Genomic DNA, 23,155 nt, shown 5'->3' with positions numbered 1-23,155 from the left:
ATGCCATATGTCATACCTGATCTAGACAAATGGCTGGGATCTGGTGTTAAACCATTAAGTCTATTCATCTAAAATGGCATTTGCATATAGTTAGTTCTTCTACAAAGCAGGGGTTGTGCTCCCAAACGCAGGGGTTCGCGTTCATGAAAACTCGCGGTTTAGTACTCACACCTTAACCAACGCCGTGTGCGTACACAAAACCATTTCTTCCAACACTGCATCGCGCTGTATCCAGAGAGATGGGCACTGTGAGAAGAACAGTCCCTAATTCCTCAACAGTGTTCTACCCAGAATCCACAATGAAAAGCCACGTTATAGACGAGCTGACTGGATTTCTCAAAGAGCCAAGCCTCGTCCCCATCATATTTTCTAAATCATCTTTTAGAAAACAGAACTTCAAGTATGGAGTAAAAAATTCAAACATCCAAAGTAATAGGTAAACCAAATCAGAAAGATAAATGTAATGGATGCTCAAGAATTAGAGCCCGGGCATACAATCCTGGAGCTCGAACTCCACTGCGCTAACTCCATTACATTACCAAATATCCGAAGGGGGTGGGGCTTGAGGGCAGACTTAATTGAAGACTGAGAAAGATGGATAATTCTAGAGCTGGGATCTCTCATATTATTTCAGTGTGATGCCCTTAGGTGGATTCCCCCTCTAGAATGCAAGCTTACTGTGGGCAGCGAACGTGTCTACTAACTCTGTTACGCTGTACTCTCCCAAGGGCTTAGTACAGTGCTCTGCACATAGTAAGCACTTAATATAGATGATTAATTGATTGGTTGGGGTCAGACTTGATTCTCTCTCTCCACCCACCCGCTCCCAAATGGACAAATTCTGACAGCTTCCAGCATCTCAGCTTATTTAGGGCCAGAATCAGTTTCAGGCAGAGGGTAGAAAAGAGGAAGGGGAGTTGGCTAAAGGAGGGGCTATATTCCTGTAGTCTATGTGCAGGAGTCGGTCAGTGTGACAGATTTTACAGTCCTGCATGGGGAGGTCACTGTATCTCATTCCCACAGCCCATAGTAGGCTACTGCCACTACCGGCTTTTCTAAGCTCTGCCGGTCTAGCTCTTGGAAGCCCCTGGAGACCCTCCTGGAGGCAGAGTCTTGTCCAGGCCAAAATATTTTGGGATCCTGTAACCAACATTATCCCCCAAGAGAACCAAAGTAGGAGTGGGGGAGGGGAGTCAGGAAAGGGTGGAAGGATATGGGTTGGGTTGATATCTGAGTTACAGTAATCAGGCAGGAAAAAAGAACCTTGTGAGGGAAGCTGGTGCGGAGAGGGGATGAAGGGGGTTCCCTTTAACAATGGAAAAGGGCTTCAAAACACACAGTATGTCTGGGAGGTTGTCAAGAAGTAAACACTTTGAAAGGACTGAAGGACAGGAAACCGGCTACTAACTAGAGGGCAAGGTGGCTGATCGCTGCCCATATGAGAAGATGGGGAGGGACAGAGGAGAGAAAAGGGTTGTGATGCTCAAGCAAAAAGCAGCTTCCTATCAGGTGAGAGTTATTGGGTACTTTAGAAAAGAGTTTTATGTATTATAGTTTTATCGTGGGGAGAAGTGATCACTGTACTGGAGGTTTGAGGTTAAGCAGGATCAGTTAGTTTGTATCAGCAGAATTATTTTATAATTATGCATTATAAAATTATATATATATATATATATATATATATATACATATATACATATATATAGCAGTCTCTTATCTGGGAGCTGAGAAACAATGAGTCTGGCTGGGCCATCACAGATATACCACCAGAAAACAGATGCCCAAAGGAGAGTTTTCTGACTTTCTCAGGTGCAGAAGTGTAGAGTTTCAGGAGTGCGTAATACACTCCTAATTCTAAGGAGAGCTATGGCAGTGATGATTAAAACAATGAATACTGTGCAGCCCAGCGAACTGGAGCGCAGCTGACCCTTGGGCTGTTTCTGACTCCATCCAAATTCCACACTCACTGAGGGAGTGCTCAGCAAATAATAATAATAATAATGGCATTTATTAAGCGCTTACTACATGCAAAGCACTGTTCTAAGCGCTGGGGCGGTTACAAGGTGATCAGGTTGTCCCATAGGGGGCTCACAGTCTTAATCCCCATCTTACAGATGAGGTAACTGAGGCACAGAGAAGTTAAGTGACTTGCCCAAAGTCACACAGCTGGCAATTGCCGGAGCTGGGATTTGAGCCCCTGACCTCTGACTCCAAAGCCCGGGCTCTTTCCACTGAGCCACGCTACTTCTCAGCCATGCTGCAAATGTTCTGAAGTGTTGGAATACATAATTTGAATACTAATTCAAGCGCTCCGTACAGTGCTCTGCACCATTAAGCCTCAATAAACACCACTGTTTGATACATCCCTCCTTCTCAACCTTTAAGTAACCCATAGCCTGCTGTGGCTCTTGCCCATTTGCAAGAAACTGAGAACGCTCTCATACTACATCACAACACTTGCAGCCCAAAATGCCATGAACCTGTTTACCCTGCTGGGTGCTTTCTTTTCTCTAACCCATCATTCAGGGAAAGGAGCATGGTACTTCTGCTTATCAAATGATCCTGGAGGTATGGAACTGTATGGGAGTTCTGACTGAAAAATATTCTTGAAGATCACCAAGATGGCAATCGGATAGAACAGAAAACTGATTCCTCCAAACTAATTGGGACTGGGCTAAAGTCGGGTAATCAAACTTCCAGATAATCCGAGTAATTCTGCATATGGCTGTTGTGGACAAATGCATAGCCATTTTTAACTTAACTACCGCAGTACTCTATTAGTACATCTACTGCTGCTAAAACATGTTCTTATGAAACCTTACCTTGTAAACTCCGCTGTACAACTCACCTGTGTCGATATCACAAGCACGCACACCAACAATTGCTTGGCTAACCAGCACGCGGAGCCTACACAGGCTCATTTTATCAGAAGGTCCATTTGCTAAGTCCCTAACCACAGTCTGACCAGAGTATATACTGAACTGCGCAACGGCGAGGCTCTTCACCATTCTAAAGTACTTATGAAACCTCTGGTGTTTTGGATAGGACACTACATAATGCTGTATCAAGCAACATAAAAGTAATTTGCACTTTTCCACTCCCCAAATGTTTTAATGATTTACCAATCTTCATCTTCTGGTATCTTGCTTAAAGGTGGATTCAGGCAGTATATATGATAGGCCATATTACACTCATCACACAAAAGCTGCATGTGGGCATCCTGTTTTCCACCACACAAGTAACAGGAGCAAAAGCGGCATTCCTTATCTGGATCTGCCCTGCAGTGCTTGCATTCAGGACCACTCTTTCCTGTTGAGAAAGGCCCAGTCTTAAAAAGATTATTTCATACTTTTAAACACACACTGTAGGAAGGAAAGTGTGCACAGTAAACATACTAGAAGAGTGCCAGAATAGAAATTTCTCAAAAACGGAATGGACGAACACCTCTGAAGCCAGGAGTGAGCACGTAAGTCAATGAACCAAAAAACAAGTACATATTCACATCTTTATGTATAAAATATTCTAACTAACGTCGGTTTGGCGAAGTCCTGGAACGGTGGTTTCCACAGCAACACCAGGCTCCACTGGAGTGGATTATTAAATGAACTAAACAACTATCAATCAATCATATTTATTGAGCGCTTACTGTGTGCAGAGCACTGTACTAAGCGCTTGGGAAGGACAAGTTGGCAACATATAGAGATGGTCCCTACCCAACAGTGGGCTCACAGTCTAGAAGGGGGAGACAGAGAACAAAACAAAACACATTAACAAAATTAAATAGAATAGATACGTACATGTAAAATAGAGTAATGAATACGTACAAACATATATACATATATATATATATATAGGTGCTGTGGGGAAGGGAAGGAGGTAAGGCAGGGGGGTGGAGAGGAAGGAGGGGGCTCAGTCTGGGAAGGCCTCCTGGAGGAGGTGAATTCTCAGTAGGGCTTTGAAGGGAGGAAGAGAGCTAGCTTGGCGGATGTTGGGAGGGAGGGCATTCCAGGCGAGGCGGATGACATGGGCTGGGGGTCGACGGCGGGACAGGCGAGAACGAGGCACAGTGAGGAGATTAGTGGCAGAGGAGCGGAGGGTGTGGGCTGGGCTGTAGAAGGAACTATAAGAGGAAAGGACTTGTTTTTTCATCATGGCTTAACGTGTGCCATCAACTGGTACTTCTCTGAATATTCTCTGTGCTCTTCCCTGCATGCAACCAGGGAATCAGGGCGCTGACCTTGTGTTACTTTCCTAAATTCGGTGACACAGTAAGGTCGCCCATCCCATCCCCGAGAAAAAGCAAAGACTATAGATAATTAATAATTAATGCATGGCACATAGCAAGCGCTTAACAATTGCCAATATTATAACAGTGCTTTGCACATAGTAAGTGTTTAATAAATGCCATCATTATTATTATTATTGCATCCCCCCAGCGCTTAGAACAGTGCTTGGCACATAGTAGGCACCTAACAAATACCACAATTACTATATATAATTATAATAATAATAATGATGGCATTTATTAAAAGCTTACTATGTACAAAGCACTGTTCTAAGCACTGGGGAGGTTACAAGGTGATCAGGTTGTCCCCCTGGGGGCTCACAGTCTTAAATATATATATATTTTATGTATACTTTATATATACATATGTGTGTGTGTGTGTGTGTGTGTGTGTGTGTGTGTGTGTGTGTGTGTGTGTGTGTGTGTGTGTATTGGGTGGGTCTGAGGGTCTAAACTAGCCCTCTTCCTCCCTTCAAAGCCCTACCCACTGTTGGGTAAGGACCATCTCTATATGTTGCCAACTTGTACTTCCCAAGCGCTTAGTACAATGCTCTGCACACAGTAAGCGCTCAATAAATACGATTGAATGAATGAATAATTGAAGAATTGTGCATGGCTAAAGAGATGCATAAATGAGATCTGTACAGCTCCTTGACAAGTCTGAAGGGTAGGATTGAAAAAAAGATCAAGACAATTTTCAATGATTTAGAACTACTGACTTTTTTGTAGTCAGTAACGATGTACATTTACAGTTGAACTCTAAAATCTGTTTTGTTCAGATTTGTTGAAATAAGAAATTAACAATGCATGGTTCCATTTTAAACTGAAATTAATTTGAAGCTAAGACAGTATCCTTTGGTCCCATTGAAATATTTGGTTTAATAGAGCCATCTGAATTACACTGTTGGAGATGGGGTGCATGAAAACATGAGAATGAATTTGGAATATCTTTAGCCCAAAAGGTCAAAAGATCATCTCCATAGAAACATAATCAACTGCAAGACTGATTTTGACCGTATATCCCTAATACAAGCTGTGAACAGGATATAGAATATATCTTTTACAAGGCATACACAAGTTAAATCACACTGCAAACTCCAATATTTTAATCCCCATCCATACCTAAGCACCCAGCGGTACAGAAGATACTCATGTGTGTGTGTACCCTTTAGGCACTTTGATACTCACCCCACCCCTAGCCCCAGAGTACTTTTTACATATCCTCGTATTCTGCCACTTGTATTCTGCGATCTGTAATTTATTTTAATGTCTGACTCACCCTACTGTATTGTAGTCTCCCAAGCGCTCAGTACAGTGCTCTGCACACAGTAAGCATTCAGTAAATACCACTGACTGATGTGGCTGCATAAATCCACGTGAATATTTCCACATCTTGACACAGATGAACCGTGATTCCCCCAAATCAATTCTTCATTTAGTTCAACTTCACACAATTCGTTATGTTTATTCAAAAATACATTCATAACAATAAAATGTTGGCCAAATCTCCTTCAAATGAAACATGTTACTCAAATGTCTACTAACAAAGCAAACGTAGCAAAACTAAATAACCTTTCCACTGTAAATAAGCAATTTTTCACATCTAATTAAGAATAGTCTGGATCTATTTCTCTTCCTTCTTAGTGGTTGTTTCTGAAGTGCTCCTTTCCCAGTTTCAGGCAGAATCATCTGCATTTTTTTATTTGTTTCACAGATACTCTAACACGCTTTTTGAATTGGGATTTTCTTTCACGAACAGACACTTTAGTCTCACTTTAATGCTTTATTAGTAGAAAAGTCTAGATTTTCCTCTGGAAAGCTGAATTTCAGTTTCTTTGCTTTATTTTGGTTCTCCAAATTTTAAACTGAGGTTTCAACTCTGGTTTAGCATGTCTGAATTTGAGCATGCTTTCCCCACGCTAACTCTGCCTGTCTATTTGTGTACATCTGTTTCACATATTCCTCTTAGGCCTAGCATGGGTTTGCTCAACTTTCAGAAAAGCTACAGTCTGTTAGAAGTAGCTTGGTATTGTGAAGCCATGTATGAACGGAGAGCCAAGGGCCAGGTATGACCCAGTCCTGGCCCATGTCCAGTAATGACTCTGGCCCCAGAGAGGGTCAAATTAGACTGGACTCAATCAATCAATTGATGGCATTTGTTGAGTGAGCGCTTACTGTGTGCAGGGCACTGAGCTATGTGCTTAGGAGAGTATAACACAACAGAGTTGGTAGACATGTTCCCTGCCCACAGCAAGCTTACTATCTAGTGAGCTGGGGTCAAATGGGGCACTGGTCCAGGAACACTTCTGGGGATGCTTCCACATACAGGCAGTCGGCTCAATATCAGCTGAGAAATACCATCCCAGTGGGGCCCAGGGGAATCTTCCCAAGAAGCACCAACGCTAACCCAAAACACTTGATGTGGGCAGGAAGAGGAGGAAGAGAAACTAGGAAACTGTAAGGCCAGGAGGCCATCCAAGCCCATCTGAACCCAACGGAGTTTGGTTTGTTGCTGACTCAACTCATCCACAGGCTTGGTGCCTACTGTGCAAAACTCGAAATTATGGTGTAAAACCTTTAAATGATCTCGGATGCAGTCCATTTCACTGCAATCTCACATTGCCTCCTGCCTCCAGGGCATCTCTACATGGCCCTCCCACCAACATCTCAAGCTCAATATGTCCAAAACTAAACTTCTTGTCTTGCCTCCCAATTCCTCCCCTCTTCTTAACTCTCCAATTACTGTAGACAAGGCCACCATCTTCCCTGTCTCTCAGGTCCGCAACTGTGGCATTATTCTTGACTCTTCTTTCTCTTTCAAATGCCGTATTCAGAGAGTAACCAGATCCTGTGGGTTCTTTCTTTTCAACATCTCCAGAATCCAACCCTTCCTCATCAAACTACCACGCTGCTCCAAGCACTTTTTATAACCTGACTCGATTACTGCATCAGCCTCCTTGCAGACCTCCCTACCACGAGTCACTCCCCTCTCCTGTCAATAGTTCACTCTGCTGCCCACATCATTTTCCTAAAATAGCATTTAGCATAGTCCTCTCTGCAGAAAAGCCTTATCATCAGCTTTGAGGCAATCAGTTCTCCCCTTCCTACCTTACCTCACTTATCTTGCCCCAGAACCCAGCCCCTACACTTTGCTCCTCCAATGTCCACCTGCTCACTGTACTGCGATTTACTTTACCGACCACGCCTTGCTCGTGTCCTCCATCTAACCTGGAATTCCCTCTCCCTCCATATCGACAGACCATCACTCTCCCCACCTTCAAAGCCCTATTAAAATCACATCTCCAAGAGGCCTTCCCTGATTTGCCACTCATTTTCCCAACTATTCACCCATCCTTCTGGGCCACTCAAGTACCCCCTAGGTACTTTGATTCTCTCCCCACATCACCCTTAAGAACACTGATACTTGCCCCACCCCAGACCCATAACACAACTAATAATAACTGTTACTAAGCGCTTAGTATGTGCCAAGTACTGGGACAAGATACAAGATAATCAGGACCCCTTAGGGCTCACAGTCTAAGTAAGAGGGAGAACAGCTATTGAATCCCCATTTTACAGATGAGGGAATTGAGGAACAGAGAAGGTAAGTGACTTGCCCAGGGTCACACAGCAGGTAGATGGCGGAGCCGGGATTAGAACCCAGACTCCCAGTCCCGTGCTGCTTCCACTAGGCCACGCTGCTTCTCGGTAAGGCGGTGCACAGTTTCCCTTGGAAATCAATGTTGTTTTTATCCTACTTCCTTAGAAAATAGTATTAATGGTACGTTCTTTTCTTTAAAAACAAACATCAGGGGAAGAGTGTGAATGCATCCTCCCCCATTACAAGTTCTGCAGTTGAGTTTTTTGCATTTGGGGAGACTGCGATGAAGTGCAATTGAAGTGCAATGAATGAGCCTCATCCTAATGATGGCATTTTTATTAAGCACTTACGATGTGCAAAGCACTGTTCCTAGCGCTGGGGAGGTTACAAGGTGATCAGGTTGCCCCACGGGGGGCTCACAGTCTTTATCCCCATTTTACAGATGAGGTAACTGAGGCACAGAGAAGTGAAGTGACTTGCCCAAAGTCACACAGCTGACAATTGGCGGAGCCGGGGTTTGAACCCATGACCTCTGACTCCAAAGCCTGTGCTCTTTCCACTGAGCCATGCTGCTTCTCATAGGTGAACCATCTCTCCCCTGCCAGGTATGTACATATCCATTATGGGTTTTAAAAGCTGTCTCCCCTCCTCGAGGGCAGAAACTGGGGTTACCAATTCTACTGCGTTGTTTTCTCCCCAGCATTTACTAAAATGCTCTGCACGCGGTAAGCGCTCAATAAATACCATCGATTGCCTGATCAAGCAGAAACTCCTGACCATCAGCTTTAAGGAACTCAACCAGCTCTCTCCCCGCTTGCTCTCACTCCTCTCCCACTATACCCCAGCTTGCACGTTTTGCTGCTCTTGAACCAACCTACTCACTGTGCCATGTTTTCACCTCTCTCACCAGTAAGATCTTGCTCAAACCCCTCCCTGCTAACTGGAACTCCCTCTCCCTTCATAGCCGGCAGACCACCAACTGCTCTCTCCATCTTCAAAGCCTTTCTGAAATCACACATCTTCCAGAAAGCCTTCCCTGATTGATCTCTCATCCCCCAAACTCCCTCCTCCTCCACTGTCACTTTATCACTCCAATACCACCTAATCACTTGGTTAATCAACACCCCTGACCTACTTGGGGCACTTATGTACACACCTTTAAACTGTTTTCCCCTACCTGTAATTTATTTTCGTGCCAGTCTCTCCCACTATATTGTAAGCTCCTTGAGGTCTACGAACTCTACTGTGCTCTCCCATGTGGTTAGTAACAGTGTTCTGCATAAAGAAAGCACTCTCTAAATACTACGGATTGATTGAAATTCATTTTATTCTTGTCAGTGGGTTCTTTTTCCTTACCCAAATTCCACTTTCTTGAATGGTTTTCATGTTTTTGGAATATTTAGTTTACCTCATTTCAAAATACTATTTCCATGCTCAGCATATTTGAATGACTATTACATTATCCCAAGCATAAAATATGGTCAAACTGGCAATGGACTTAATCTGGAGTGATGACTTTGCTTGGCCACATTCCAAAGAATGAGCTTCAATGTTGAATTAAATCTAAAATTTTAGGTACTTTTAAAATAGAGCTAGACATGTCCATTTATAACAAGGAAACGTTCCGGAGAATTTCAGAACACCAAGAGATCTTTGCATACAGAGGCAAAAAAATCTGTCATTTTCTTTATATGGCCAGTTCTGGAATCACAACATTTTGAGTTATGAGGAATGGCAGTTACTATCTTTCGATATTTACACTCATCTCAGCTTTACAACATATGGAATTTGGTCCTGTCCATAGATTAATGATGTCTAGTGTATCTAATGAGAATGGGGGTAGGGAGGATGAGGTAGTGAGACCTTGGTCCCCTTCTGTTCTCGATCTACACTCACTCCCTTGGTGACCTCATTCGCTCCCACGGCTTCAACTATCATCTCTACGCTGATAACACCCAAATCTACATCTCTGCCCCTGCTCTCTCCCCCTCCCTCCATGCTCGCATCTCCTCCTGCCTTCAGGACATCTCCATCTGGATGTCTGCCCGCCACCTAAAACTCAACATATCCAAGACTGAACTCCTTGTCTTCCCTCCCAAACCCTTCCCTCTCCCTGACTTTCCCATCACTGTTGACGGCACTACCATCCTTCCCATCTCACAAGCCCACAACCTTGGTGTCATCCTCGACTCTGCTCTCTCATTCACCCCTCACATCCAGGCCGTCACCAAAACCTGCCGGTCTCAGCTCCGCAACGTTGCCAAGATCCACCCTTTCCTCTCCATCCAAACCGCTACCCTGCTCGTTCAAGCTCTCATCCTATCCCATCTGGACTACTGCATCAGCCTCCTCTCTGATCTCCCATCCTCGTGTCTCTTCCCACTTCAATCCATACTTCATGCCGCTGCCCGGATTGTCTTTGCCCAGAAACGCTCTGGGCATGTTACTCCCCTCCTCAAAAATCTCCAGTGGCTACCAATCAATCTGCGCATCAGGCAGAAACTCCTCACCCTCAGCTTCAAGGCTGTCCATCACCTCGCCCCCTCCTACCTCACCTCCCTTCTCTCCTTCTACAGCCCAGCCCACACCCTTCACTCCTCTGCCGCTAATCTCCTCACCGTGCCTCGTTCTCACCTGTCCCGCCGTTGACCCCCGGACCACGTCATCCCCCTAGCCTGGAATGCCCTCCCTCCCAACATCCGCCAAGCTAGCTCTCTTCCTCCCTTCAAGGCCCTACTGAGCGCTCACCTCCTCCAGGAGGCCTTCCCAGACTGAGTCCCCTCCTTCCTCTCCCCCTCGTCCCCCTCCCCATCGTCCCCATCTTACCTCCTTCCCTTCCCCACAGCACCTGTATATATGTTTGTACATATTTATTACTCTATTTATTTATTTGTTTTACTTGTACATGTCTATTCTATTTATTTTATTTTGTTAATATGTTTGGTTTTGTTCTCTGCCTCCCCCTTCTAGACTGTGAGCCCACTGTTGGGAAGGGACTGTCTCTATGTGTTGCCAACTTATACTTCCCAAGCACTTAGTACAGTGCTCTGCACACAGTAAGCGCTCAATAAATATGATTGATTGATTGATTGATTGATAGTGAGACAGCCTGGAGGGTAAACTCCAGCAGCCCTGATGTTACAGCTAGTGACTTTGGCCCCATAAGTGTCTGAAGGTGCTGGAGAGGAGACTTGGAGCTCTTGCCCTGAAGATTCCCTAATAACAATAGTCATTATTATTATTAAGCGCATTAAAGCACTCAATCAGCTCTCCCCCTTCAACCATACCTCGATAATCTACTACAACCCAGGCCATACACTTCACTCTCCTAACACCAACCTACTCACTGTACCTTGATCTCATCTATCTTGCCGCCGACCCCTTGCCCACGTCCTCCTTCTGACATGGAACTCCCTTCCCTTTCATATCTGACAGACCGTCATTCTCCCCATCTTCAAAGTCCTAGTAAAATCATGTCTCCTCCAAGAGGCCTTCCCTGATTGACCCCTAATCTCTCCACCCTATTCGCCCCACCTCCCCCTCACACTGCCTATGCATTTTGATTCTCACCCTACCCACAGCACATGTATACATAGACTGACACTCTGCCGTTTCCCCAAACTGTACTTGATTTTCATGTCTGTCTCCCTGACTAGACTCTAAGCTCTTCAAGGGCAGGGATCACGTCTATCAACTCTATGGTACTCTCCGAAGCACTCAGTACAGTTCTCTGTACACAGTCAGTGCTTAATAAATCCCACTGATTGACTGACTGATTGATATGTGCCAAACACTGTTCCAAGCACTAGGGTAGATACGAGATAATTAGGTCTCTCTCTAGGCTGCAAGCTCATTATTTGCAGGGAACGTTTCTGATAATTCTGTGGTACTGTACTCCCCCAAGAGCTTAGTACAGTGCTCTGCACATAGTAAGCGCTCAATAAATACCATTGATTGATTGATTTCAGGTGACCTTCCCCTGTGCCTCCTCACCAATACAGTTCGTTGTTACGTTGGTCCTCATGCTAACTGGGTATAATGGATATGGTCCGGTGCCTAGTAGGGGGAAGGGTGCAGAAGGAAGTTCTAACGACCGAAATCAAGAGGGCACCTATCACACTATTCCTCCACGCATCCTTTGTTCCCTCTGTTGAGGAAAGAAAACCAAGCTGAAGGGATCAAAAAAAGGATCAGTGAGTCAACAAAGGAAAATTCTGATTACTTTCTAGAATGTAAGAATCCTTATAAAGTTGTCCAATTGGTTTAAAATAAGTTGGAGTTTATTGAAATTAAAATATTCCATCGACAAATTTGATATTGAAAATGTCATTTCATTCTAGTTAGGCTACTACTTCTTGCCTCTCTGGGTTTGGGCTAGCCACTTTCCCCACCCCCACCAAAAGAAAGCAACATACTTTTGAATTCTCCATCACCAAATGAAAGTGGATAAGCAGCTCCAGGCTTTTCAATCTTATACATTTCCTCTGGGAAAAGTATCTTGCAATCATTGATTATATCTTCTGGTCCTCTGTAAAAACAAAAGAGAATGGCTAGATGTTTCTGTCAGTACTTCCTTCAAATTATTGAGAAAATGCAATTCAAAACAAAAAACTCCTGAAAATTTGGATTTAAAGAACACATTAAAATTCCACCTCCATTTACAAACCAGTTTATGATATCACACAATTACAGCTGTCAGTTTACACAGAACTTTAAATAAAGATACTTTTGTTTGAGAAACTGCAATGATAAAAAGTTAGCACAGTAATTAAAAGCAGCCTAAATGACTACATATTTTACAACAGTATAGTGCTGCTGGGAAGGAAGGAATTTTAAAATAGCATCTTTGCCTATGAAAAATTCATCTGGTATTTCTTTTGCTATCGAGGCATTAACTAAGCCATACTCATGGGGTTTCAAAGGCAGTTCAAAGGGGGCTCAATAAGAGAGATCCCGAAAGTCACTAGGGGAAGACCATTTGTCTGCTGGGTGACCTTGGGCAAGTCACTTCACTTCCCTGGGCCTCAGTTACCTCATCTGAAAATGGCGATTAAGGCTGTGAGCCCCACATGGGACATGGACTGTATCCAACCTAACTAGCTTGCATCTACACCAGTACTCAGTACAGTGCCTGGGACATAGTAAGTGCTTAACAAATACCCTTTAAAATAAAAAAAGTACCAACCTGAAGAATAGCCCAGGGGATCCAACCTATAAGTGAGCACCTAGGAGACTTCCCAAGGTACCTAAAAAGCACCCTGTTTGGGCTCCTGAGGAAAGATAACGGTTGCAAGATTCACTGTGGGAGAGGTAGGTAGCAGGTGATGATTTATGGGTTGAAATACATTTGGGCAAAACTCCGAAGAAGTGGTTCATATAGAGTTGCAAAATATTATGGTCTACCTTAAAAGAACACTAGCTAGAGTTATATAGTCTCCTGAAATTCCATTTTCGTCACTTCCTGTCACGTCATACCCAATTTTTATTTGGAGTTCCATCCCCATCTTCTCATTCATTCATTCAAGCACTGTACCAAGCACTTGGAAGAGTATAACAATTCCCTGCCCACAATAAGCTTACAGTCTACCAATGAGCCTTTAGCACTCTATTCCCCCACTCCCCCCACCAAGAACTTGGACTGAGACCCATAGCAGAGATATTAGTATCAGTTCCCCTGGTACTTGGTGCTGTGGAACTTTTGTGTTTATATGACATAAAGCTCTGGTACAGGTACACTAGTGCTTGACATATACATTTAGGGACACAGATAAAGGGTATTCTGGGCACATTTTGCAGCTTGCTTGTGAGGTGCATTATCCTGAGTTACTTCATGGACATGGCCGATCTTTTTTTTTTTTTGGGGGGGGGGGGAAATAATAGGGTGCCATCAGTGCTTAGAACAGTGCTTGGCACACAGTAAGAGCTAAATAACATCATCATCATTAAATGGCAGGGACTCCTCACTTTGCTCTCTCAGCCCTCTTTCCAGAAGAAGGATTTTGTAGCATATATTAAAGAGCCAGAGTCAAAGGGACCAAAGTCTCATTTCAATCTTTTTTCTTTCCATTACCATCTTTTCCTGGAACACACTATATCCTTCCCAGATTGCCACCTGGAAATTCTGTAGTTGATTTGAAATCTCCAGCTCCCTATAACCTTAAAACCTCTAATAATCTGCCATAAACTGACCAATTTCCTCTTAGCATGCCTCCAGACGCTGACTATATGGGACAATTACAAGGAACTGCTTTACTGGTCTTTTTTATGTTTTGGATTGATGACATCTTCCTCATATCAAACAGCTTTACTTTTCAGCAAAGTGAACCAAAATGGAGGCTTCTACCTGCTGCTCTGCTGTACATATGATGTCTAACCTTATATAATACCCTATTACTTTCTGTATTATACAGTCACTAAAATAATTAGAATTAGAACTACTGATCAACAGTGGGATGAAGGCACCAAAGGTGTTAAAGGCCTATAGCTGGAAAAATTGCCTTGCTTGTGGAATCACACATTTGTGTTCTCTCTCTGTCCCTCAAACATTTTAACAATTAATTGCTGCAAAGTTATCTTTTAGATGGTGTCTAGACTGGCTGAATAAAAGTGTCCAATTTAGAACTATCATATGCTATTTTGCAAGTGTCTTTCCACTTCAATGAATTTTTCTGTTCCACTTTTAAAAGCCCAACATTTACAGTGACCTTTAAAACTGGATAAGTAGTTATACTCATGGCTTATATTTGGCAGTTTTAAACAATCCAAATATATTTACTGTGTACGCATCATATTAAGTGAATCTGTTCACCTTAGTACGTTCAGTTTAATATACATTATCACCAGTAGTTTTTAAAGTTCTCCTAACTTTCTCATCTCTGCCGATAACACCACCATCCTCCCAAACCCAAAAGCTCAATTCTCTCTGCATCAAACAAAAGCTTCTTACCATGGACTTCAAGTTGCTCCACCAACTTCCTCAAGCTGTGATACTTGAGTGATTACTGTGTGCAAAGCACTGTACTAAGTGCTTGGGAGAGTATATATAACCGTTGATAGATACTTTCTCCACTCCATGCATCTATTTTCTTCATTTGCAACTCACCAGGTGGTCCTCCTTGGCTCCTTTGCTAACCAATATGCTGTTCTCAATGCTCCTGCCTCTACTCCTTGCTCTTTCAAGGGAAACCTCTCTGTCTCTGAAATCCACCAAGCTTCAGTGCTCCCTCATCCTTATAAGCCTCTTAAAATCCCACCTCCTCTAGGAAGCCTTCCCCAATAAATCCCCATCATTAGGTCATTTTGATTTAACAGCTACCTCTAGCATGTAAGTATTGATTTATTCCCTCCAGAATATTGATTTATTCCCTGCAAGGAGCAGAATGGCCTGCTGGAAAGAGCAGGGGGCTGGGAGTCAGAATCAGTGACTCAGTGGTATTCAGAGAGTGCTCACTGTGCACAGAACATTATACTAAGCACTCGGGAGCGTACGATACAACAGAGTTGGGTTTTAATCTCAGCTGTGCCGCCTAGCTGCTGTGTGACCTTGGGTAAGTCTTTTACTTCTCTGGGTTTCAGTTACCTCACTTGTAAAATAGGGATTCAACAACTCTTCTCCCCTCCTCCTAGACTGTGAACCCCAAGTGGGACAAGGATGGTGTCTGATCTGCTTATATTATATGAACTCCAGTGCTTGGCACATAGTAAGTGCTTATGAATACCACAATTACTACCACCTATCCATCAATTTGTACATTCAATATCCTGAAATTTCATCCTTGCAGACTCACTACGCTACCTATCTGATCCTTATTTTGCCGGTACTTATAAATCACTTTGAAGGTCTGTGTCCTCCCGTTAGACAGTAAGCTCTGTGTGGCCAATGAACATGAAATGAGAAGTAGCATGAACATTATTTTCCAGATGATGGAACATTTTACACTTTCTCACCCCCCTACATGTGCTCACTCTTCTCCATGCTTTCACTGGAATCCTTGGAACAGAGAAGACCCTGTTCCCCAAAATCACTTCTCTTTGTTTCAAATACTAATCATGATACCGTCATATTGTACCCTCCCAAGCACTTAGTACAGTGCCCTACGCCCAGTACGCGCTCAATAAATGTCATTGATGATGATGCTGCTGAAAAGAGCAGCGATCTAAGAGACACAGGACCTGGGTTCTAATGCCAGCGCCACTCTTTGTCTGTGTGAGCTTGGGCAAGTCACTTAACTTCTCTCTGCCTCAGTTTCTCATCTGTAAAATAGGGATTCAATACCAGTTCACCCTTCTACCTAAGTACTCACCAAATTGATTGAAAGCTCTAAGTGGGACAGGGACTTGCTTGGTAGAGATTAAATGCTTAAAAACCATAATTACATGTTTTGCTACTGTTGAATTTTCCTAGGTGCTTAATACAGTATATATGGCATATCAAACAGGGACAATTAAGGTGCCAGAGACTTGTTCTCACGGCCTTGTTTCCCTGCAGCAGACTACATCCTTCCCAGATGATTGTACCTGAAGCTCTGTGACGGAAGTATCCACTTGGGAATAAAGGACAAGCCTTGGTCCTGAGACTCCAGAACAGAGAACCTGCACACAAGAATCAACGTGATAGTGGTTTGTGCAACAGCACTCTCACACCCTTATCTTTGCCACTCAAGTTCCCACCAGGGAACAGAAAGCAATCAGCTAATAGGTGGCCAGAGGGTGGCACAATGCTGGTCTGCTGTGACCTTGGGCAAATCACTTCACTTCCCCACGCTTCATTACCTCGTCTGTAAAATGGAGATTGAGATTGTGAGCACCATGTGGGACGGGGACCAGGTCAACCCCCTGCTTGTATCCACCCCAGTGCTTAGTATGGTGCCTGGCACACGGTAAGCACTTAAATACCACAGTTCTTATTATTGTTGTGAAGTGTACACAAAAAGACATGCAGGACCCATGGATGGCCAGAGTAACCACAGCAGAGTGACAACACAGTGTCAGAGTGCCATTCACTGGGAGACAACTGCCTTGGGGGCTATTGTGATCTTTACTGCTCATGTTAGCTGGTTATTTTTCCAAGATTTCTGTTGGGCCCGTCCATCTCGCAGTCTGTCCCAAGTGATTCTTCAGTCAGAAAGCTTCACCACAGATGCCATGATCCCAGAAGGTGGAGCCAGGAACCCGGGTCAATTCTCAGAGTTGTCCACTGCTCCAACAGCAGGGCTGTAGCTCTGAAGTCTTAGCTCAACAGAAAGAAGGCACTCAAATACTATCACCACTACTACAACATATGGTAGGTCCAACTACAGTACCAGTAAAGGCAAGCCCTGCCTATATTTATATATTTTCTGTGTTCCCCAAAACGACCCAGTTTAAAGAATATCACTTAATACGTTCTACAAATGGCCTGACTTGGGTTAGACGCTCCGCTTTCCCTCCCCACCCCCTCTCTGTGCATTTTTCTTTCCTCTCTTCCTGGAAAGCTCTGCTGCCCATCTCTTCTCAGCTCCTTATGGGCAGAGAATGTGTCTGCTAATTCTGTTATACTCTCCCAAGCACTAGGTACAGTGATCTGCACATAAGCAGCGCTCAATATATGATCGATTGATTCGATTCCCCATTTTTTCCCTGACTCTTCCACTGGCCTATCTCTGTTTGATTCCTCCACCAGTATTCTGCTTATTAGACTGTAAGCTCGTTGTGGGTAGGGAATGTGTCTGTTTATTGTTATACTGTACTCTCCCAACCGCTTAGGACAATGCTCTGTACACAATAAGTGCTCAATAAATACAATATTTCCCACACTGATACACACTTCTGTCCACCCACGGGCACTGCTCCTTTTATCAGAAGATTTTGCTGCCTATCTTCCTCTCTGCCTATTATCTCTGCCACACCCTCTATGCCCCATCTCTTGTGTTTTCCTTCTTCATCTTTTCTCACTGAACTCTCCTCCCTCTGCTCATTCCCTGGCCCATCCAAAATACTATTACTGCTTCTATCCCCTGGAAGGGACCATACTCCCAAAAGTCTTGGTTTAGGGGAGAGCTTGGCTGGCTAAATTTCTAGTCATTCCCCATCCCCCAAGATTTGGTCTGTTGGCACCATTCCTTTAAAAGATGAGGCTAAGAGACATTAGCGGCTGACAAGCAGGAGGAAGAAGAGAAAAAGATCCATGTTCAACTGAGGTCCATCCTGGCCACCGTCCCACTTTTGGAAAAGACGGGTGAAAAATCAGCCAAGACTCTAAGAAGGCCGAGAGACTCTGGAACAAACAGCTACCCTCAGGCCCCTCTACCTCTGCTATACGTATAAATACTCTGGTTTTAAGAGTGGTTTCTAACCAAGAGGCTCATTCATTTAAAGAACTAACATATCAAGTAGTGGGAGGGTGAAAGGAGTGATGGTATGGAGCAATGGGTACAAGAAAAAATCTGAGCATGGAATAGGGTAAGATGGTCTGGGCTGTGGTGATATCAGTCATCAAACATATTTATTGAATGCTTACTGGGTGCATGATGCTGTACTAAGTACATGGGGGAGTACAATATAATAGAGGTGGTAGAAGACACGTCCCCAGACCCACAACGATAAAATTTGAAATGCTTAATTATTTCCAATCGTATAAAATAATCCTAGCCAATTTCAGAGGTTTGGAAAAATCTGTGCAAGTAATCACAAGCTATGTGAGCCATTTTAAATTGTACTGATTCTTTCTCACTCATTATATGAAAAAATTATTTGGAGAAAGGATCTAGAATTTCCAGAATGTTTATGTTTATTTTCTAGACTGTGAGCCCATTGTTGGGTAGGGACCGTCTCTATATGTTGCCAACTTGTACTTCCCAAGCACTTAATACAGTGCTCTGCACACAGTAAGCACTCAATAAATACGATTGAATGTATGAATTTGGTCAGCAGGAACCTAAGGACACTTTTCATAAACTGAAGTGTTTGGTATACATTCATTATGTTCACTGTAACCATATTACAATCAACACGCCCACATCAGCTTCTTGTACTCCAAGATCACATAGAACATTTTTGTCAATGTTTTACAGAGGACGAGTTCAATAAAATTTCATATTTACTTGAAATTAAGTTGCTTTTGCGTCACCAGCCTTCATTACTAAAGTTTTCACCTTTCTTATGTGGTGTTAGATTTTCCTTCTTGTGAGAAATAATGTTTCATAATGTCATTTATCCAAGTCATACAACTGGGGCAAGAGACAACTTCTCTGTGCCTCAATTTCTTCTTCTGAAAAATGGGGATGAAATACCTGTTCTCCTCCCCACCTTAGACATGAGTCCCATGAAGAGCAGGGACTTGATTATCCGGTATCGACCCCAGCACATAGTACAGTGCTTGGCACATAGTAAGTGCTTAAATACAACAGTTACTATTATTAAGAGATGGAAAGGATATTGGCAGGGTGAGGGGAGGGAGGAGAGATAAGGAGTTCTGTTACGGACACGTTGATTTTTCAAACCAGGTCCCTGGAACAATTCCTACAGAACAGTTAAATTAATGGAGTATTTTTATTCCACGATTCTATTTTTAAGGACACAAAACGTTTTAGGTGAGTTATAGGAGGGAAAAAGTCTCTACTATCCTTAACTGATAAATATTTTTTAATAATAACAATGATGGCATTTGTTAAGCGCTTACTACGCGCCAAACACTGTTCTAAGTGCTGGGGGGGATACAAGGTAATCAGGTTGTCCCACATGGGGCTCACAGTCTTAATCCCCATTTTACAAATGAGATAACTGAGGCCCAGAGAAGTTAAGTGACTTGCCCAAAGTCACAAAGCACACAAGCGGCAGAGCCGGGCTTTGAACCCATGACCTCTGACTCCCAAGCCCAGGCTCATTCCACCGAGCCACGCTGCTTCTCAGTTCTGCTTAGGCCTGGGCTGAACTTGGTGCAAATCCAGGTGTCTGCATATCAATCAATTATATTTATTGAGTGCTTACTAAGTGCCAAGACCTGTGCTAAGCGCTTGGGAGAATACAACAGGATTAGCAGATATGTTCCCTGCCCATAACAAGCTTCATACGTTCCCCACTCCTGAAGACCATTCCAGACTAGGTCTAGAACATCATTCATACACTGAATCGTTTTTATTGAGCGCTTACTGTGTGCATAGCACTGTACTATGCACTTGGAAGGTACAATTCAGCAACAAAGAGAGACGATTCCTGCCCACACCAGTCAAGAAGGGGGGAGACAGACATCAAAACAAGTAATCAGGCATCAGTATAAGTAGAATTATAGATATATACACATCAAAACAAGTAAACAAGTATTAATATAAATAGAATTATAGATATGTACATATATACACAAGTGCTGTGGGGTAGGGAGGGGGGTAGAGCAAAAGGGAGCAAGTCGAGGCAATGGGGAGGGGAGGGGGAGCTGAGGCAAAGGGGAGCTTAGTCTGGGAAGGCCTCTTGGAGGAGGTGAGCCTTCAGTAGGGCTTTGAAGTGGGGGGGAAGTGTGGTTGTTTGGAGGATTTGAGCAGGGAGGATGTTCCAGGCCAGAGGTGGGATGTGGGCCAGGGGTAGACGGCGGGACAGGTGAGAACGAGGCACAGTGAAAAGATTAGCACCAGAGGAGCCAAGTGTGCGGGCTGGGATGTAGGAAAGAAGGGAGGTGAGGTAAGGGGTGGCAAGGTGATGGAGAGCTTTGAAGCCAATAGTGAGGAATTTTTGCTTGATACGCAACCACTGGAGATCGCTCTTAAAAATTCCCATTGGGAATTAGTACACACTTGGAGGATAGGCTAAGACCTGCCTTACCCATTTCCCAGGCCTACAATGGGCCCTGTTTAGTTTGGGGCAATTGATCTGCTTGTCTCCTCCTTCCACCTGGCTCTTTTTGTTGCTGTCTTTTTTTATGGTACTTGTTAAGTACTTATTATGTGGCAGGCACCATACTAAGCGCTGGGATAGATACAAGTTAATCAGGTTGGACATAGTCCCTGTCCCACATGGGGCTCACAGTCTTAATTGCTATTTTACCGATTAGGTAACTGAGGCACAGGGAAGTGAAGAGACTTTCCCAAGGTCACACAGCAGTCACTTGGCGGAGCCAGGATTGGAACTCAGGTCCTTCTGACTCCCAAACCCATGCCCTATCCACTAAGCCATGTTGCTTATGCTATTAAAAAAAGTTCTGAGTCAGATCATTGAAAAAGGGGACTTCAATGCCCCAATTTTCTTAATGGGATTTTTACCACTCTTAATACTCGGGATCAATATAAGATAATCAGGTTGGACACACTCCATGCCCCACGAGGAGCCCACAGTCTTAACCCCCATTTTACAGATGAGGTAACTAACAGCCACAGAGAAGTTAAGTTACTTGCCCAAGGTCCCACAGCAGGCGAGGGGCAGAGCCAGGATTAGAATGTAGATCCTGACTCCCACCAGGCCCATGCTCTTTCCACTAGGCTATGCTGTTGTGAGGAGGGCAAGGAATATGATGTCCCTTGGAAGAGTAGAGTTGTTTGATCATTTAGTCTGTGGAATGTGGTGTAATTTGTATTTCTATTATATAATTCTGGTGAAAAGAGTGTAAATACCATTAAAAAAGAGAGGGGGTAAAGTCAAAACTCTAATCTTCAGAGTCTGCACATTTGAAAAAAATCCTATCAAACTGCAAGGACACTTAATATTCAATTCACCAAGTCAACGGAAGAGTTGGTGCAGAAGGTGGGCATTTCTGTATCTGTAGCAAAGAAATAGGTCCTTTAGAATTTGACAACTGTGTGCACCAAATGAAAGGTTCCTCAGATGGTCTGGAGGGTGGGGGCAGTGAGTAATGTGAGATTTTATCTCACAAATGCAACGATGGTAGACCCAAAACGCTGGAAGGGACATAGAGAGCCTCACAGTGACAGGAAGTCCCTGGGAACAATTCCTGAGACCTTTTCTACTGGATAGCCTCCTATCTCCAGCCTCTCCCCATTCCAGGCTACATTAGATGCTGCTGATCATCATCCTGAAGTACTGCTCGGCCCACATCTCTCATTTCCTCCAAACCCTCCACTAGAAACCAATTGTTTTTGAGTACTTACTATGAGCAGAGCACTGTACTACGCACTCAGGAGACTACAATAGAGAAGGTAGACACAATCCCTGCTCGCCTGTAGGGAAGGCACAGAGTAAAACTAAAGTACAGGTAAAGGAAGCAACAGAGTATAACGATACGCACATAGGTGGAGGTAGTAGGGTGAGGACTTTTGTGTTTAAGGGGTTTTGACTCCAGTGCATAGGTGACTCCAGTGCATAGTAGTGAGGGTAAATAGAAAGGGAAAATAGGATGGGGAGATTAGAGGGGGAAGGTTTCCTGGAGGAGATATGATTTTGGCAGTACTCTGAGGATGGAAAAAGTGGTGATTTGTCAGATAGGAAGGGGGAATTCTCTGCAGGAGGGTGGGCTTGAGTGGGGATGGGGGAGGAGAGATGGAGAGGGGAGAGGGGAGAGAGAGGGGAGAGAGAGGGAGAGAGAGAGAGAGAGAGAGAGAGAGAGAGAGAGAGAGAGAGAGAGAGAGAGAGAGAGAGATAGAGAGAGAGAGAGATATGAAAATAAGGCCCAGAGAGTGAGTAGTTAGAGAAAAGTGTGTGGGCTGAGTTTTAGTGGGAGTGGAGCAAGGACAGGTTGTGGGGGAAAGAGCTGATTGAGTTCTTGCTTGATGCACAGATGGATGAGCAAGCGTTGAAGGTTTTTGGGAAGTGGTATGCACAACAATGCTCCTTTCAACCACTATTCCCCAAATCACTGCCTTTGTTCCTCCCAAGCCAAACTCCTAGCCGTACCTGGCTCTCTACTCTTCCACCCTGTCCCCTCGTTAATAATAATGATGGTATTTGTTAAGTGCTTATTATTTGCCAAGCACTGTTCTAAGCGCTGGGGGTAGAAAAAAGCAAGATACAAGATACATGAGAAGCAGCTTGGTTCAGGGGAAAGAGCCCAGGCTTTGGAGTCAGAGGTCATGGGTTCAAATCCTGGCTCTGCCAATTGTCAGCTGTGTGACTTTGGGCAAGTCACTTCACTTCTCTGGGCCTCAGTTCCCTCATCTGTAAAATGGGAATTAAGACTGTGAGCCCCCCGTGGGACAACCTGATCACCTTGTAGCCTCCCCAGCGCTTAGAACAGTGCTTTGCACATAGTAAGCGCTTAATAAACGCCATCATTATTATTATACAAGGTTAACAGGTTGTCCAACGTGGGCTCACAGTCTTCATCCCCATTTTACAGATGTGGTAACTGA

General features: G+C 43.9%; 1 protein-coding gene across 2 annotated transcripts in view; it reads right to left on the bottom strand.

Annotated features, from left to right (window-relative positions):
• The window catches only part of UHRF2 (ubiquitin like with PHD and ring finger domains 2), a 136,841-nt gene that overhangs the window by 32,738 nt on the left and 80,948 nt on the right, over window positions 1-23,155 (bottom strand). For both annotated transcript variants that reach the window (XM_038769492.1, XM_038769494.1), the window contains exons 5-6: window positions 12,302-12,414; window positions 3,123-3,309 (exon numbers count right to left, since the gene is read on the bottom strand). In XM_038769492.1, the coding sequence (XP_038625420.1) occupies window positions 3,123-3,309; window positions 12,302-12,414 (300 nt within the window). The remainder of the gene's footprint in view (window positions 1-3,122; window positions 3,310-12,301; window positions 12,415-23,155) is intronic.

The sequence above is a fragment of the Tachyglossus aculeatus genome, chromosome X4 (genome assembly GCF_015852505.1).
Source record: "Tachyglossus aculeatus isolate mTacAcu1 chromosome X4, mTacAcu1.pri, whole genome shotgun sequence".
Taxonomy (NCBI): Eukaryota; Metazoa; Chordata; class Mammalia; order Monotremata; family Tachyglossidae; genus Tachyglossus; species Tachyglossus aculeatus.
The sequence above is the reverse complement of the archived record's forward strand: the minus strand, read 5'-3'. Positions and strand labels throughout refer to the sequence as shown.